This window comes from Acanthisitta chloris, unplaced genomic scaffold (genome assembly GCF_000695815.1).
Source record: "Acanthisitta chloris isolate BGI_N310 unplaced genomic scaffold, ASM69581v1 scaffold13206, whole genome shotgun sequence".
Taxonomy (NCBI): Eukaryota; Metazoa; Chordata; class Aves; order Passeriformes; family Acanthisittidae; genus Acanthisitta; species Acanthisitta chloris.
Window position 1 is genome coordinate 19895 of NW_008677691.1, and position 16071 is coordinate 35965.

Below are 16071 nucleotides of genomic sequence, written 5' to 3' on the forward strand. Positions count from 1 at the left end.
ACAAGGGCAAAGAAAGTCTTTTCCTTTGTCTCCAGGCTATTTGCCCCATTCAGCAAATGCCTTACATTTTTCTAGTCTTACCTCTGCTGCCCATATGCCTGTAGAAGTCCTGGCTGCCTTCACACTCCTTGCCAAATTCAACTCCAGATGGTCTTTGGCTTTAACTCCATCCCCTTCATGGTTGGACAGTGCCTCTGTACTCCTTCCGAGGCACCTGACCCTGCTTCCCCTTCCTCTACACTCCCTTTCTGTGACCATTCCTCGTGACACACAATATCCAAGTCCTGCAGAGGTTGTCCTTACTCTTCAGCTGGTACTCACACCCAATTACCCAGTCAAGCTTAAGTATGTCATTTATTGCTGCAGTCACCACCTTCCAGGTGAGAGAGACACCCTCATCCCCTGAGGTCTCAAAACATCCACTCACATCTAACAACACAGGTATGAATTCCAGCCTTGTGGCACACATCAGGAATTGTGGGGCTGTTCACTTTTCCCTGCAGCTTTCACCTTAAATTCCTACTGATGCCCCAAAAAAGGACCAGCACTTTACTTGGCCAAAGAATAAAAATTTAAAAAACCCAATCCACATCCTTAAAAAACAAAACAACTTGAAAGTATATTTACTTTTATCATAGCATTATGACTACAGAAATTTATAGTAAGATATAGTATCAACCAGTAGAAGGTTTGGGAGAAAATGAATTTGTAGAGGAAGAACACTAACCAGACATTTATCAAGCAAAACAATTCAACCTACCTCTTCCTTTTGAAAGGTGACTTTGGCATGTCAGCCACAGGGATCATCTGCTCTCCTGGCCGTACCCACATGATGGGACCATCGTCGCTGTCTTTACGACTCTCTAACTTTAAGCTAGAAAGAGTTCCCCATGGCAGCGTACACTAGTGGGAAAGACAAGCCACAGTTCTGAGGTGAGTTACTGGAAAGACTTGTTCACAGCAGCCTTCATCTGTCACGATGGAAACATTTATCAGAACACTCAATCATCTACGCAAGTATCACAGACTCTCGCGTGATGGTAACAGCACTAGACAGCATACTGTCCCCCTTCTCCCAACCCACTCCCTTCTCTCCTTACTTTTAAGAAGGGTGATTCTTCCAACATATCAAGAAATTCAGGGAAGTAATCCCCCACTTCCTCATCAACTGCTCCAACCAGGCTGATCTGTCTCATTGGGCCAGCTCTATACGTACCATGAGAGTATGTTCTTTTTACCTACAAGTAGAATATGACAACAAAAGTTATACCAAGTCCACTCTGTACATCTACTTCCAACACCTTTCATCTCTATGCTTGTGTGAACTCAAAGACACACGTTCTTATTAAGCATCCATGACAACTTGGATTTGGCTTTCACTATCTGAAGGCAAACTGGAGTAACTATTTATTGCCTTGCAAGAAAATCACAATCCCAAGTAGTAACTGTGAAAATCCATTAATGGATGCTCTGCTCAGTAACTAGGAAATAAGGATTCTTACCTGGATTACTCAAGTCTAGCTGCATTTTTACCTTCATCCTGTACCAATTAGGCAGAACCCTAAGTTACAACTAATTTAACTCCAAACATTTCCTCTGCTAATCATCCTCTTCAGTACAGCCTCTGGAGCTAATGATCACAGTGAAGACAAAGCTCATAAAGAGTTGGTACAGGAAGAGAGAGAATTATAGTTATCCCTTTGCTGTGCTGACACATCTTGTGCTCCCTTCAAGCTTTAAGGGCTGCAGCATTCACCTCTGGAGAGATCTTTGATTGTGAATTTGAACAGAATCACACACAGTGTTGTAAGGTTTTTTCAGTAACCCGATCTCTTGTGTGATCTCTACTCAGACATGAGGCTGATGAGGATCACGTCCCCTTAAGCTTCAGATCTCCTGTTTAACAGGCTGAAAGACACAGTGGCATTATGAGATGAAATTAAATGAGACCCCAAGAGAGGGAAGAGCAGATGGAGCACTGCACACACCCACACCCTCCTGCACTGCACCTCTAGACATTCTGCATCCAAAGCAAGAAAAAAAAAAGTGCAAGGAAAACAGTTAATGAAATACAGCCTAACTATGGTCCTCACCCAAACACACCATCACAATTCCTAACAATTAAGGCAGTGCAGAGGAGAATCAGCAGCAGTTCCTGAAAACAGGACTAGCTCACGGAACGTGGGATAACACTGTGCCCCTCTGAAGAAGCTCAACTGATGTAACCAGATGCATTCCAGAAATTCAGAACCAACTACTCTTCAGATCACCTCAGTCACTCACGCCCAGGAAATGGAGGATTGCCTAAAAGTAGGATGCTACAAGATGTCTGAGCCGATGTCATCGCATCACAGCCACCCTGAGAGGAGCAATACTGCCAGACAGCAGTGTTCCCCTATTCCCCAAATCCTCAGTCAGACAGCAGTGTTCCCCTATTCCCCAAATCCTCAGTCATACATTCCAGCAGCAGTTTTAGCACAGGCAGCTGGTGGTTTTGTGACAAACCATCAGAAAACATCAGTTTCTGCTGGATCTGCAGCAGCTCAGCCCTCGGCACTGACAGAGCACCAGGAGCTCACACAGCTGAGGCACTGCACGAGGAAGGGACACTCACCTTCCTCCATCCTTACTGGACAGACCAGTTCCAAAGAATCCTGAAAGCATTTCTGAAGCTACAGACAGTCACAAACCCACTACAGTTGATTAGAACACCTAACATGCACAACTGACAGAAGCAGTTTAGCATTTAGGACACTAAGCTGCTGTTTTCATCTATACTCCTGACTAATGAGAACCATTTTCCTTCCTTTTTCCATGCTTCCTTCTGCTACCATTACCATTCTCCCAAGTAACAAGTAACAGGACAAGGGGAAATGGCCTCAAGTTGCACCAGGAGGAGGTTTAGATTGGCTACTATGAAGTATTTTTTCACCAAAAAGGTTCCCAAGCGACAGACCAGGCTGCCCAGGGAAGCGGTTGAGTCACCATCCCCGGAGGTATTTAAAAGACAAATAGATGTGGCACTTAAGGACCTGGTTTAGTGGTGGATTTGGCAGTACAGGGTTCACAGCTGGACTCTCAAAAAGGTCTTAAAGGTCTTTTGCAACCTAAGTGTTGTATAATTCACATAGCATATGATGAGCTAGTTGTGAAATGACTCCAATCAAAAAGTCCAAACCTTCCCCCAAAAATACTAACAAGGGAAGTTTACAGAAGCTGTGAAGGTTCCAGCTGACCAACTCACCCCTCTGGCTCATGTACCACTAGGTGCTGGCAATGAAGCATAAAGCCAGCCAAGCACTGAAGTGCAGCATGATGCTTGCTTAAGGTGGGTCAATTAAGACATTTCTTATACATTCCTCAAAAGACCATGACACCGAGTTCAAACTGAAAGATCAGCTCAACTTTAAGCATTCTTTGTCCACCCTTTTTCACTCCTAGCTCTCCTGCTCAGTTATGCTCCCCTCAGTCACCAGGCAGTATAGGCTGCTTGGCAAGATCCAGCTGAGAAGAGATGAAATACCAGAATGAATGCTCAGATAATGTCAAAGTGACAAGTGATGAGTGGTTTCTCCTGGGACCACATTCAGAGTCCTATCACTGCACATGCAGAACGAAATGTCTGAGCGATTAACAACTCTGTGGTGGGTTAAACCTCAGGCAGCAGATGTTTATCTTACAGCCCCTGCTCACTCACCTCCTGCCGTGCTGAGACACACAGGAAAAGCAAGGAAATACACGGGTCCAGATGAAGACAGTTGATTAAGTGCAGAAAAGAGGAAAGCAGAGCCCAAAGCACCAAGTGGTGTTTTCAGCACTCCTATCTCCCACACGCAGTTCAGTCTCCTGAGCCCTCCAGCCAACACTCCTCTCCTCTGCTGAGCATGATGGTGTGAGGCATGGAATATCCCTGCAGTCAGTGTGGACCAGCTATCCCAGCCATGTCCCCTCTCAGCTCCTTATCCACCCCAACCAACTCACCAGGGTGTCCAGACCAGGGGAAAAAATAAAGCCTTGACCCTGTGCAAGTTCTGCTCAGCAACAGCCCAAACACCAGTGTGTTAGCCACAGTTCCAGTCACACATCCAAACACAGCCCCATGACAGGCTGCTACAAAGAAAACTGACTCTAACCTATCCAGACCCAGTACAAAAGAAAATAAATCCATGCTGGTGATCAAAGGGGAAGATTTGGTCTCTCTTTCTTCCCTTCCTTCCTGCTAGCAGTAGGTCTCCTAAAGGTAGCCAGGAGCAATTTTAGGGAACTGATCTGAATTTAATCCAGAAATGACCCAAAGAATTTATTTCTTCATTTTAGAAAATGCTAAAAATCAAATACAGACATAGGCCAGAAAGAACAGGAGGGAATCTGGCAGATGAGGCAGCTGCAGGCAGTGAAGAGTGACCCTCAGCTCTGGCTTCAGGTCACGGTTGCTGTTCAAACTACATTACCTTAATTAAGGAATTAGAAAAACATCTCAGAAGGTGAGGTCACTCTTAGTGGGGTGAACTAGCTCATTCTCACTCACTCCCAAATTAAACTGCTACCAACGAACACCAAAAAGCTGCTGCTGATGTTTGACCCATGACAAACATGAAATTAATCCTCTTAAAGACAACCACCAAACACATAACCTATGGCATATTAGAGACCAGCAGCATTTTCCTTTCCCTTTGCTGTCAGTATCCTTTGGCTGGTTTATCGACAGGAAGAGAAACAGATTCCTCTGTGTATCTTTAACCTCACAAAACCAACAGAGAAGTACTAAAAGCAGTACTCACTCAGTGAATTCTAGATGTTAAATTACACACTGAAGTGCTACACTCCTTTCCTAGACTGTGATTTGACAGTGTGACTGTGCTCAGAACCTTACAGACCTGCTCGGAAAAGCAGCTGGAACAATGTAAATCCAGAATCAAAGGAGGAGTCAGTGACAGCTGCTCTTCCAGCACGTGGCCATGAATGAACACACCCCCCAAAGTCACCAGGTACATGTGGTGTGATACCATGGACAGGGAAACAGACAGAAACACAAATTAATAAATACAAACAGCCTAACTTCTTTCTTCTCAGGCAGCTTAAGTTGGAAGTGTGTCCCCTGAGAACACTAAAGGACACTGTGTCACTCGCATCACTGTAAGGGAAAATGAAGCACTGAATTCAGTTAGTAAAACCTGAGAATAATCTGTGTGGCCTCAACTGATTTTTAGTGTGCTAGCAAATATTCTATTTGGTGCCTATGAGAATCTGAACACTAACTGTGACTATTTGAGAATTGCCATCCTACAAATAGGAAACATTTTAGACACTACACATTAAATGTGTTTCCATTCTCTGTTTGAAAAAGTCCAAGTGGAAGGAACAATTCAGAAAACCAAGTATTTCAAGAGATGAACTTAAATGTAAAATGGAGCAAGTTACAACTGGGTTCCTCTTTTAATACAGCAGGGTGTGGGTTGTTCTTTTTTCAGCAGAAATTTTATTATTTTCCTGCAATAATTTTTAAAGTTTAAATTGTTTTTCAGCTTTAAAACCAGTAAGCCTGGAAAAAATCCTCAGAGTAAAAAAAAAACCCCAACACTAAAACACACAACAAAGGAAAAACCCCGAACAAGCGAACACAAAATAATTTCAAAAAACCCACAAAGAAATCCCCCACCAAAGTCCAACAAAAAAAAAAACAAAAAAAAAAAACCAAAACATTAAGCCACCATAGGAATATTCAAGGACATCCAGGGAAGAGAGAGCTTCCATCTCACTACACAGTACACAGGCAATGCACTTACACTCTGGTGCCTTGGAAGGTAAAACATCCAGTTCCACATTCCCTGCTCCCTCACAGGCTACAGCCACGAGCAGGCCATGCAGCATTCTTGCTCTTTTGGCACACTTTGAACAAGTGACCAAAAGGTTTTCTGTTCCTTGCCAGCTCTTTCCAAATCCTTAAATGCTTACATGTATTTTCAAACAGGAACCAAGACTGAAAAACAGTCATCAAAACTGCTCCAATTTTAAAAATACTCACAAATCTGCTTGGCTGTTTTTTACTATTAAATCACTTGCCCTTCACACTCCTTTCCTTCCTTTCTTTGGATTTTTGCTGCCATTATAGTTCCACCCGTGTCCTTTTCCCCACTGTGGCTCATTTGTCACTCGACAGGTTTCACCTTGCAGCTGAAATCCTCCAAGAATACCATGGATGGACGGAGGTTTTTAAAAGCAAGGTGACCTTGCCTTTATTCTGAGTTCCAGTGACACAGGAACAGTGAAGCAGCTGACAATGAGTTTAAAAAACCCAATAAAATTAAGGATAGCATCAATTGGGTACCTTCATGGAAAATGACTCTGCAAAAGGAAGCAGCTATTATTGCTCCTGTAGCTCAGGAAGATCCATCATAAGGTTCAGTCTCAGATTCTGTCTAAGCTGCCAGTACAAACCTCCAGGGCTTTATTTAGGTTTGGGTTCTGTTAATACAGAATATGTGACTAAAAACAGCAACACAGCACTGTCATCTCATAGTTCTTGCTGAAACTGTCAAGCAGCAATCTAGAAAGGGAACTGTTTTCTAAGTGGAAAACTAGTGCTGCAGATTTCTCATGTCATTCCATGTGAACTGATTCTTTGCTCAACAGGATTCAATTTTTCATTAGAGAATCATCAAGGTTGGAGGAGAGCTCTAAGATCATCAAGTCCAACCATTAACCTGTCACTGCTGGAACCCCTAAACCCTAAACCATATCCTGCAGCACCAGATCCAGAGGCCTCTTAAACACTTCAGGGATGGTGTTTAAGAACTTGCATAACAGCAGCAGTTGCTAAAAATGTTACCACGTTTTAATAACCAAACAAACATTAGTAAAGCTCAAAAGTAATTTGTATACTGAAAACAAAATTCTACTGAAACACAACTGAAAAGACACAGTTCCAATGCAAAAGAATTCTTCCCAGAACACATGAAAGTAACACAATAGATGGAAACGCAGTGTACAAATCTTTAATGATAAGGAAATGAAACACTAACCAATTGAGATTTTATTGAAAGTATTTTCAGTGATTCCCCTCAAATACTAAAAGAACTAATATTTTCAAGCAGTATTGCACAAGTTAGTTAGGAGTAGACAGCAAAACCCTCTCTGTAAAAGATACGTTTCAAGAGCTAAACAAGGAGGACAGTGAGGAGAAGATAGTGTTAAAAAGGGCTAAAAGAAGTGGAATGAAAAGCTCTGGGTGCAGAACTTGAAGTGAGAACAACCTTGTCACGTGAAAAGTCAAACCACAAACATGAACTATCATTCCTATCACAGTTCTTCATCTAAAACACATGTTCACTACAGCACCTGAATATTGAGTGTCCATCAGATAACACAGCAACACAAGTCATTTCAGACTGGGTGCAAACCCAACAAAAACTACTTCTCTGAAGACAAACTGCCTGTTGTTATGGGACAGGGCTGGTTGTGCAGTCCTGCACTCATCCTGGAGCTACCTCTGACATAATAAACCAACGTGATTGGCTAACTCTGGAATAAAACCAAACCCTCAAGAGGAGTCATGTTTTCTCCTGGATTAATGAAACAGAGTCTCACCAGTTCCAGAAGCATCAAACTTGGCTCAAGAACATACAACTGGAAGGGAAGGAGGAATGAGGACATTGTCTTTTGGCAGCAGCAGGTGCCAGATTGGCTCTATTTGTCTAACTGCACACTGAGCAGTTAGTGACTTCTTCTAAAAGAACAGCCCTAATGATGTGTATCCCCACACACCTACAGCACAATGGCAGTAAAAAGCTTTAAGAAATCAGTGAGAGCTCCAAGCTCTGTGGTGCAGCTGACACGATGGAAGGAAGGGATGCTATCCAGAGGGCCCTGGACAGGCTCACAAGGTGGGCACTGTGGGAACCTCATGAAGTTTAACAAGGTCCTGCACATGGGTCAGGGCAATCCCAAGCACAAACACAGGCTGGGCAGAGAACAGACTGAGATCAGCCCTAGGGAGAAAGACTGGGAGGTGCTGGTGCACGAGAGGCTGAACATGAATTGGCAATGTGCACTTACAGCCCAGAAAGCCAACTGTATCCTGGGCTGCATCAGAAAAATCATGGCCAGCAGGTCCAGGGAGAGGATTCTCACCTTCTGCTCTCATGAGAGCCCACCTGGAGCACTCTGTCCAGGTCTAGTCCACTTAAGAAGGACATGGACCTGCTGGGTAAAGTCCAGAGGAAGGCCATGAAGATATCAGAGGGCTGGAGCATCTCTCCCATTAAGACAGACTGTTCAGAGACAGACTGGGGTTGTTCAGCCTGGACAAGCCTCAGAGGAGACCTTAGAGCACTATCCAGTACCTAAACGGGGCCAACAAGAAAGCTGGAGAGGGACTTTGTACATGGACATGCAGTGACAGGACAAGGGGGAATGGCTTCAAACTGACAGAGGGCAGGTTGAGATTTGGTATTAGGAAGAAATTCTTTCCTGTGAGGGTGGTGAGACACTGGCACAGGTTGCCCAGGGAAGCTGTGGATGCTCCAACCCTGGCAGTGTTCTGGGCCAGGCTGGATGGGGCAGCCTGGTCTAGTGGAAGGTGTCCCTGCCCATGACAGGGTTTTGGAATGAGATGATCTTGAAGGTCCCTTCCAACCCAAGCCACTCTGTGATTCTAACTCTAAACCATAAAACCAGTTCTTCAAGGCCAGAAGATAACACACCATCTTAACGAAATAGGCATCAAGAGAAGCAAGGCATAGAGGACTTTGAGACCACTTAGCCTAATTCCAATTTCCAGAAAAAACACTTAGCTATATATCAACGACCTAGAAAATAATAAAAAGTAAAAGCTAATAAACACATGCAAAAAACCCAAGCAAGTCAAACTCCCCTTTCTTTCTATGTACTGTTCAGGCTTTTTCAGAGGAGCAATACACATTTCCACATTTGACACTGGCATTATGTTCTCAGAACTGCTACAGAAACACAGTCGAGTAAGAGCAAACAGTTCTGTCTGTGCTCACGTAGCTATCAACATGAAAGGACCAATTCTGAGGCAGGAACCTCTCTTTGAAGCCAACATGCCCTTATGAAACCCACATGTAACAAAGCTGCAAGCCTGCTACAGGAAAGGATCAAAATCTACAAGGGCTTGAAGCTGGAGAAGGGGTTTGAATACAAAGGCTACAATTCAAGTAGAACAACAGCAAAGAACTACACTCATACACATAATGAACTGCATAAACATAGGAGCATCAAGGCTGGAGGAGAGCTCTAAGATCATCAAGTCCAACCATTAACCTACCACTCTGCTGGAACCCCTAAACCCTAAACCACATCTTCAAGCATCAGATCCAGACACCTCTTAAACACTTCCAGTCCAGGGATGTCCATCCCCTCCCTGGGCAATTCCTGAACGCCAAAAGGAACAGGGAATGACTCAGTTAGCAGGAGCTGCAGCTACAGCACATCACAAACTGCTCCAAGAAGGAACAGAGGAGCAATCAAGTGCAAAAATTTGCAAGACACTTGAAACAATCTGGTCATAGTCCTGGATATCAACACACCAGGCAGACTCTGTCCTTTTTCAGTACTGTACTTCAAGGAAAAATAAGGATGACTAAACAGAGCAGTAAGGCAAATAACAAGGGTGTAAGACATAATGGTAGACTGAAATCAGTCAAATGACTTAGTCTAGGGAGGGGGAAAAAGGAGCTGTTAAGAAATCTTCAAATACAGAGAAAACTGAAAGAAAAGGATCAGTTGTCTGCCCTGTTCACTAAAGATCAGAATAAAAGGGTGAGAGGACAAACAAGAGAACAATTATTTTTCTACAGATTTCTTTGGGAAGTGTGGAATCACCTCCAGATTGTCAGGTATGGATTAAAAAGTCAATCTTGATGCACACTTGACTTCATCTGCACTAAGATTTTGCTTCTGGGACAAGACAGTAAAATCAATGCACTAAGCACTGTTATGGCTCAACATTAAGTCTGTGCTTGGGGCTTTCAGCAAGGCAATACAAATCTACACTTGCACAGCACGAGCACACAGTGAAGAGTCCAAAATATTAGTGGCATTTGTCTCAACAGCACTAAATAGCTTAACTGAAGTGATGTAAGCTGCAAGTAGGTGCCAAAAGCTGATTACTGACATTCTTTCAAATCCTCCTGAGAGCCTGACAAGATTCATAGCTATCAGGTAACCGATGCAGCTGTTGCCATCCACACAAACCATGGAGCCCAGGGAGGATGGAGCTACAGAGGAGTTTCTGGGCACCTGAAGGACTAACTTACTGGCTACAAGGACATCCAGACTAATTCCCTTTGGCCCAATTACAGAAACAGTCTGACTAAGCCTGACAGTCAGTTCACAAACAGCTGTTCCACTGACCCCAAAAAATTGAGGAGTCCTTAAGCACAGGCCCAAGCTGGGTCATCAAAAATTCCCCAATTCCTCTCCCCCCCAAATTAAAAGCTAATTCTGATGATACAGAACCAATTCCAACAAAAACTCTTCTCTCCTGTGCCTGCTGTAACTATCCTCACAAGGTTCTGTCCAATTCTGATCTCCTAACAAGTGAAACTGTATTACTTCTGTCTGACACAGGTGCATTGGGAAGGAAGCTGACAGGAGCTCATTTTCAACCCTACAATTGTGCGAACTAAACAAATTACCCCAGAGACACAGACTTTCCAGGTAAACTTAGGAGGATTCCAACAATTTTTACCTCAGCAACAGAATTCCCTATGAAATCTGCCTCTTGCCACAGAACTCAGCAACTCTGAAACACGCATTACTTGAAACCAAAAATGTCAGTGTTTCAGTTCAAATGAGCAAAGCCATCCCCAAGTTTCTCAAGGCTAATCAAGTCTGAGATGCACACTCAAAGCAGACTTGATAAAAGCAACTTCCTACTCAGGCATCAGGAAACAACTCACTTCTCAACGGAGACTATTAAACCACTGCCAGGCATGGCCCAGGCAGCTCAGGACAGCAGGGAACAGCACGGAGGCAATGCAGGAACAGAAAGCTTCACTTAAAACATCACCAAAACACACTGCACCAGTGCATTAGAATCCAGATTCACCAAGAACTCAGCAGGACAGCAGAATGTTATCAATCTGCTCAAAACCTAACGAGTCAGAAGGGAGAACACTAAGCTAACAAAACCTTTCAGCTGCAGCAGATCACCCAAGACAAAACAAGCATCCAAAATTGGACAATAATAAGGAGAAATAGAACCATACTGACTTCAATATTCCAGGGAAGAGAGATGCTGCACAGAAGACAGTGTAGGCCCCACATACACTTGCACATCTTATTTACTCACCCCACACCTTTCACTTAGCACAAACATGAGGAGCCAAGTGTTTTCTGCCAAGCAACCTCACTGCAAACTGATAAAATGCCATGAAAACCAACTGAAAACCTGAGGGAACACAGAGGAGGACACCAGAACTAAACCTCCAGCCAAGTACAACATGAGCCAGAAGACAGGGCTGAGCAGTTGAACGCTGTAATAACATACTTGGCTTCTCTCATCTGCCACAGTCTCCCTTTGCTCCTCCTTCCCTTACATGGGAATGGTGATCTCCACCCCAGTGAACATGGGACTGATGTAACTATAGATATTGATGATACCACTATGACACCAAGTCAATCCATCTTTTTTTAGTAAAATAATTGCATTATAATTCACAAAAAACAAAATTTGGGCACTATTCCTTTAGGGCAGATACTAGCACACAGCTATGCTTGCATTAATGCTGCCCAAGACAACAGACTGGGCTTAAGGAACATGCTTACAAGGACTGATCCAGGTTTTCTGATACAAAATCACAGAACCACAGAGGAGACCTCTAAGACCATCGAGTCCAACCATTAACCTGTCACTGCTGGAACCACTAAACCATATCCTCCAGTGCCAAATCCAGATACCTCTTAAACACTTCCAGGGATGGTGACTCCACCACCTCCCTGGGCAACCCATTCCAGAGCTAGATGCTGTTGGCTGTGGCTATTTGGCTATTCCAGCAGCTCTGCACAACTGCCCATAAAATGCTCTGTGATGTTCACTATTATCAGTTTACATACTGGGGAAAAAAACCCCACAGAATATCCACAGGATATTCATACTCCATGGCACTGGATATTTTCTTAACCAGCACTGCAAATGTTCTCTTGCATCAACATTTCAGCTCTGAATACCCCTGTGGATAACACACACCTGAAACCTGTCAATAATAACTGTTCTATGCAAATCTTCATGTAGCTGAAGGAAAAAAGAAAGCATGTTTTTCATCAGAAAGATGACAGTATAAATTACACTTGAACTCCCCAAAACTGTCTAAGAATGTGAAGACTAAAATAGTTTAAAGGTGATCCATATAACCCTAAATTCACAAATAAGGGAGTTAAATGGGCAATTGTGGGATTGAGTTACTTCATAAACTATTTCAGAGCATCTCCATGGGCTTTACCCAACACTCATCACCAAGGTGGAAATCTGAGCAGGTCAGAAATCTTTTTCCCTGAACTGAAGACCTGAAATATAAATAATTTACATGAACCAGAAGTGTGTTTTCTATAGCAAGGTAATAAACAGCAGAGGTGATCTTCCCTCAGTAGCTGCTGTTAAGAGAACACACAGATATTTCCCCTCCAGAAAACAGAACCAAATTCCCAATCTGCCTGTCATTTTGCCAGATAACTTAACAGCCAAGAGGGGAGAAATGCAAAGGGTGAGGCCCAAACCAGCAGCCACATTACCCACCAAGTTCTCCTTTCACGGATGGATTCAGAAGACTCAAACTACAAATTCAGCTCATTAACTGTGCCCTACACAGCTTTTATGTTTAACACTGTATTAAAGCATTTCAATTTCATGAAGAAGTTCATACAGATAAACTACAGCTGAGGTGTCCAGACAGCCACAGCTAAAGCATTTCAACCCTCCAAAACTCAGGGTTAACCTTCAGCTGCAGAAGCAAACCCCAAGAAACCTATCCACACATGCATGCAAACACTTCACCTCCCCCATAAAATCCAATTTTACGTCTCAGTTAATAGGCTTCTCATCTCCAGCACTGCAGAACCGACTTATTACTTGTAGAATTCCCTTGTTTCTAGTCTTCTGTGTTACCCACACAGCACAGCTAACAGTAACTGTTCTAAGACAACCCATTCACAGTTGTTTGAAACCATTACATGACTTTAGAAAGTAAAATGTATAACCTCTTACCTGAGCATGAAAATTTGACATAGTCGTTGTCTCTATATCTTTCTTTCCCAAAATCTCCATTTTCACTGGTGAATTGGGAAAATTAAACGAAAAGTAGTCTAAAAAGTCAGGTAAATAAGTAGCTGCCCCATGAACAATACCCATTACATAGTAAGCTGCACAGTTTTCATTTTCACTAAAAACCAGACCCACAAACTCTTCTGCAAATCTCTCCATCTCCACAGGAGACAAGTGGGAGAGTTCATTACTGTAGGCATGGATAACTGATGCACCTCCGTTAGGCTGGTGCTCAATATGAATCAGCTGTTTGAACTCCAATGTGTCCAACCTTTTGAGTTTATTTTGAACCCGTGGCTCCTTTAACGAGACAAATGGAAACTCACTGTTCTCTGGTATCTTGGACTCACAGTCCTTCTTGGGATCCATATTTTTCCCATTGAAATCCTTAAGATGATCATCTATGATGCCTTTAGCTTCCTGATCCTCAATATCAGAAACCAATCCTGAGCAGATAGTCTGAATGGATTTGCTGTACATTTTTGGACGCTTCCTCTTCTCGTTCTCTTTGTGTTTCTTTTTCTTTTTCTTCTTCACTTTTTTAATCTGTAGCTCTTCTGCATTGGTTTTTGGTTTCTCCTTCCCACCTGTCAAGAGAAAAAAAAAGACCTCTTGAAAATCTTTATATGCAAAATAAGGGTTTAAAGATTGGGTTTTGAAGTGACCAAACCCCTCCCTGTGGCTCAGACCAGAGACCAAGAGCAAAGGGCACAACGTGTGTCTTGACAAACACAAGGAGAGGAGGAGACACCTGCCACGTTCACATTCTGACAGACAAATGAGCTGGGGAAGGAAGGGGAGGACATCACCACAAAACAAGTTTCCCAGGGCTGCTTTCATGATGAGTCAGAGTCCTTCATCATGCCCTGAACTGGCCACCAGCAGTTCCTGTCCCAGAAATCCAGAGACATGACAGGACATCTGTCCAGCCTTACCAAACAAGGGGTTTGCAAACTGACAATTAAAACACACGCTAAAGAACACCCTCACAAAACAGAAACTAGCTTCAAGTTCACATACTGTGCAGGCTGAACTGAAAACAAACTGCAATGGCCTAAAGGAATGAATACTCATTTGGGGATAACATGTTCAAGTGATTCCCAAGATAAACATTCTCCCTTGTTTTGAAGTATTTTTCTTCCAGCGCTTTTGGGTTTGTTTTTTGGTTTGTTTTTTCGCAAGAAATAAAACTGGTAGCCAAAGAAACTTCTGTCACTGCACTGCCCTAAAATCTAGCAGCTGAAATGATTTATTAAGTAGGGAGAAGAACTTACTGGGTACGTTTCAATGCAAAATTATTAACGAGCAATTCAAGATCAGCAGGTTCAGACACAGAAGCTTTGAAATTGTGTGTTTCATTGCAGGACTGAATAATTCACAAGAGCTAAGCCTCTCTGCTGCAGTAGACTATTTCCAGCTTGCAATCCTCAGCCCAAGTAACTCACAAGAGTCCTTTTAAATAGCAAAGGAGAGACCACAAGTGTTGGTGCATGGAATCACAAATTCCTGTTGATAATTAAGAGGCCTGGACATGGAAGATGCAGATACTGGAAAGGAGAACAAGCAATTAAGGCACTTGCCTCTGAGCCTCTTGAGGTTTGTGACAGCAGCTATGTGCCTCTGGGATTCCTGATGTGGAGGCAGCAGAGCTAGTTATCTCTCTGGATTCTGTTTTCTCATGGGGATGAGAGAAGAAGTGCCCTGAGGTCACCTCATTTCTTACTTAGCCCAAACAAGGAAATAGGCTCTAGGATTTCTTAACCTAATCCATACAGTTAATAACTGCAACAATTCCCTTCACTCTCAATCAGATTTAACGTGGCACACCCTAGGAGCACAATTTCACTTGTAGCTAGCCAGGTTTGACTGCCAAAAGGCACAGTGTCCTCACCAAAGCCTGTCCTTTCTTAGGCTAAATGTAATCTCAGCATTGGGACTGCTTCAGCTGGTAGGTGCAACACCTTTGTCAACATCTTCATCTGTCCCACGAGTCTGTGGACCCAGTGGGCATGAAAGGACCAGGAAGAGCAGCAACACATGTACAGCAAAGGACCTCAACCCCAGAGAAGTCCTGAAAACAGTTCATTGAGGGTGGGAGGGCACTGGAGTGCAATGTCATCACCTGACAAGCATCACCTACTGCACAGGTCCTGCAGTACTGCGATGGCACCAGCTCCATTTGGGGGGAATCAAACAAAGACATGGTTTCTGACACTGGGAATTTCCCTATCAGAAACTTAGAAATCTCAATCCAAACCTCAAAACACAGACTACAGAACAGACATTTCTTTCCTCTCCTCCTGACTGCAGGAAGACACAACCAAAAAGATCCAAGAGTAGACAGGTATTTCAAACTCCCTATAACTTCATTGTTTCACTCTATACATGAAAATTTGCTGCTATACAGATGGATACCACAAAGTCAAACACTTCAGGTATCATATTAGTCTGAATACAGAAAATACGGAATTATAGCATCTAGTGCTGGAGCAAGGTGAGGCGGGGGAAGCAGGAGTACCTGTCAACCCACTTGACTTGTTCTCCAATGGATTTCTGTAGGGACTAGTCACTCAGATCTGGCACTTCATGCACAGCAGGGAAAGAATGGGAATTTATATTCACTGGGGACAATCAACAGTCATATAAATGGCAATAAGTACAACAACCTCCGAGTTCAAAGCAAGGAGCTACTTCCTATGGCCAGAGCCAAACTGCTCTTTCATACTTGAGTATGTCTATAATCACAAAGAAAATCTCAAGACAACTGAAGATCAGCATCTCGAGATTCC

At 43.2% G+C, this 16071-nt stretch overlaps 1 protein-coding gene across 1 annotated transcript in view; it reads right to left on the bottom strand.

Moving 5' to 3' along the window:
* Nucleotides 1-16071, bottom strand: part of RSBN1L (round spermatid basic protein 1-like) — a gene marked incomplete at its 5' end in the record, with an annotated part of 29467 nt that overhangs the window by 6646 nt on the left and 6750 nt on the right. The window contains 3 exons of the mRNA XM_009076614.1: nucleotides 761-903; nucleotides 1101-1238; nucleotides 13226-13869. Coding sequence (XP_009074862.1) covers nucleotides 761-903; nucleotides 1101-1238; nucleotides 13226-13869 — 925 coding nt within the window. The remainder of the gene's footprint in view (nucleotides 1-760; nucleotides 904-1100; nucleotides 1239-13225; nucleotides 13870-16071) is intronic.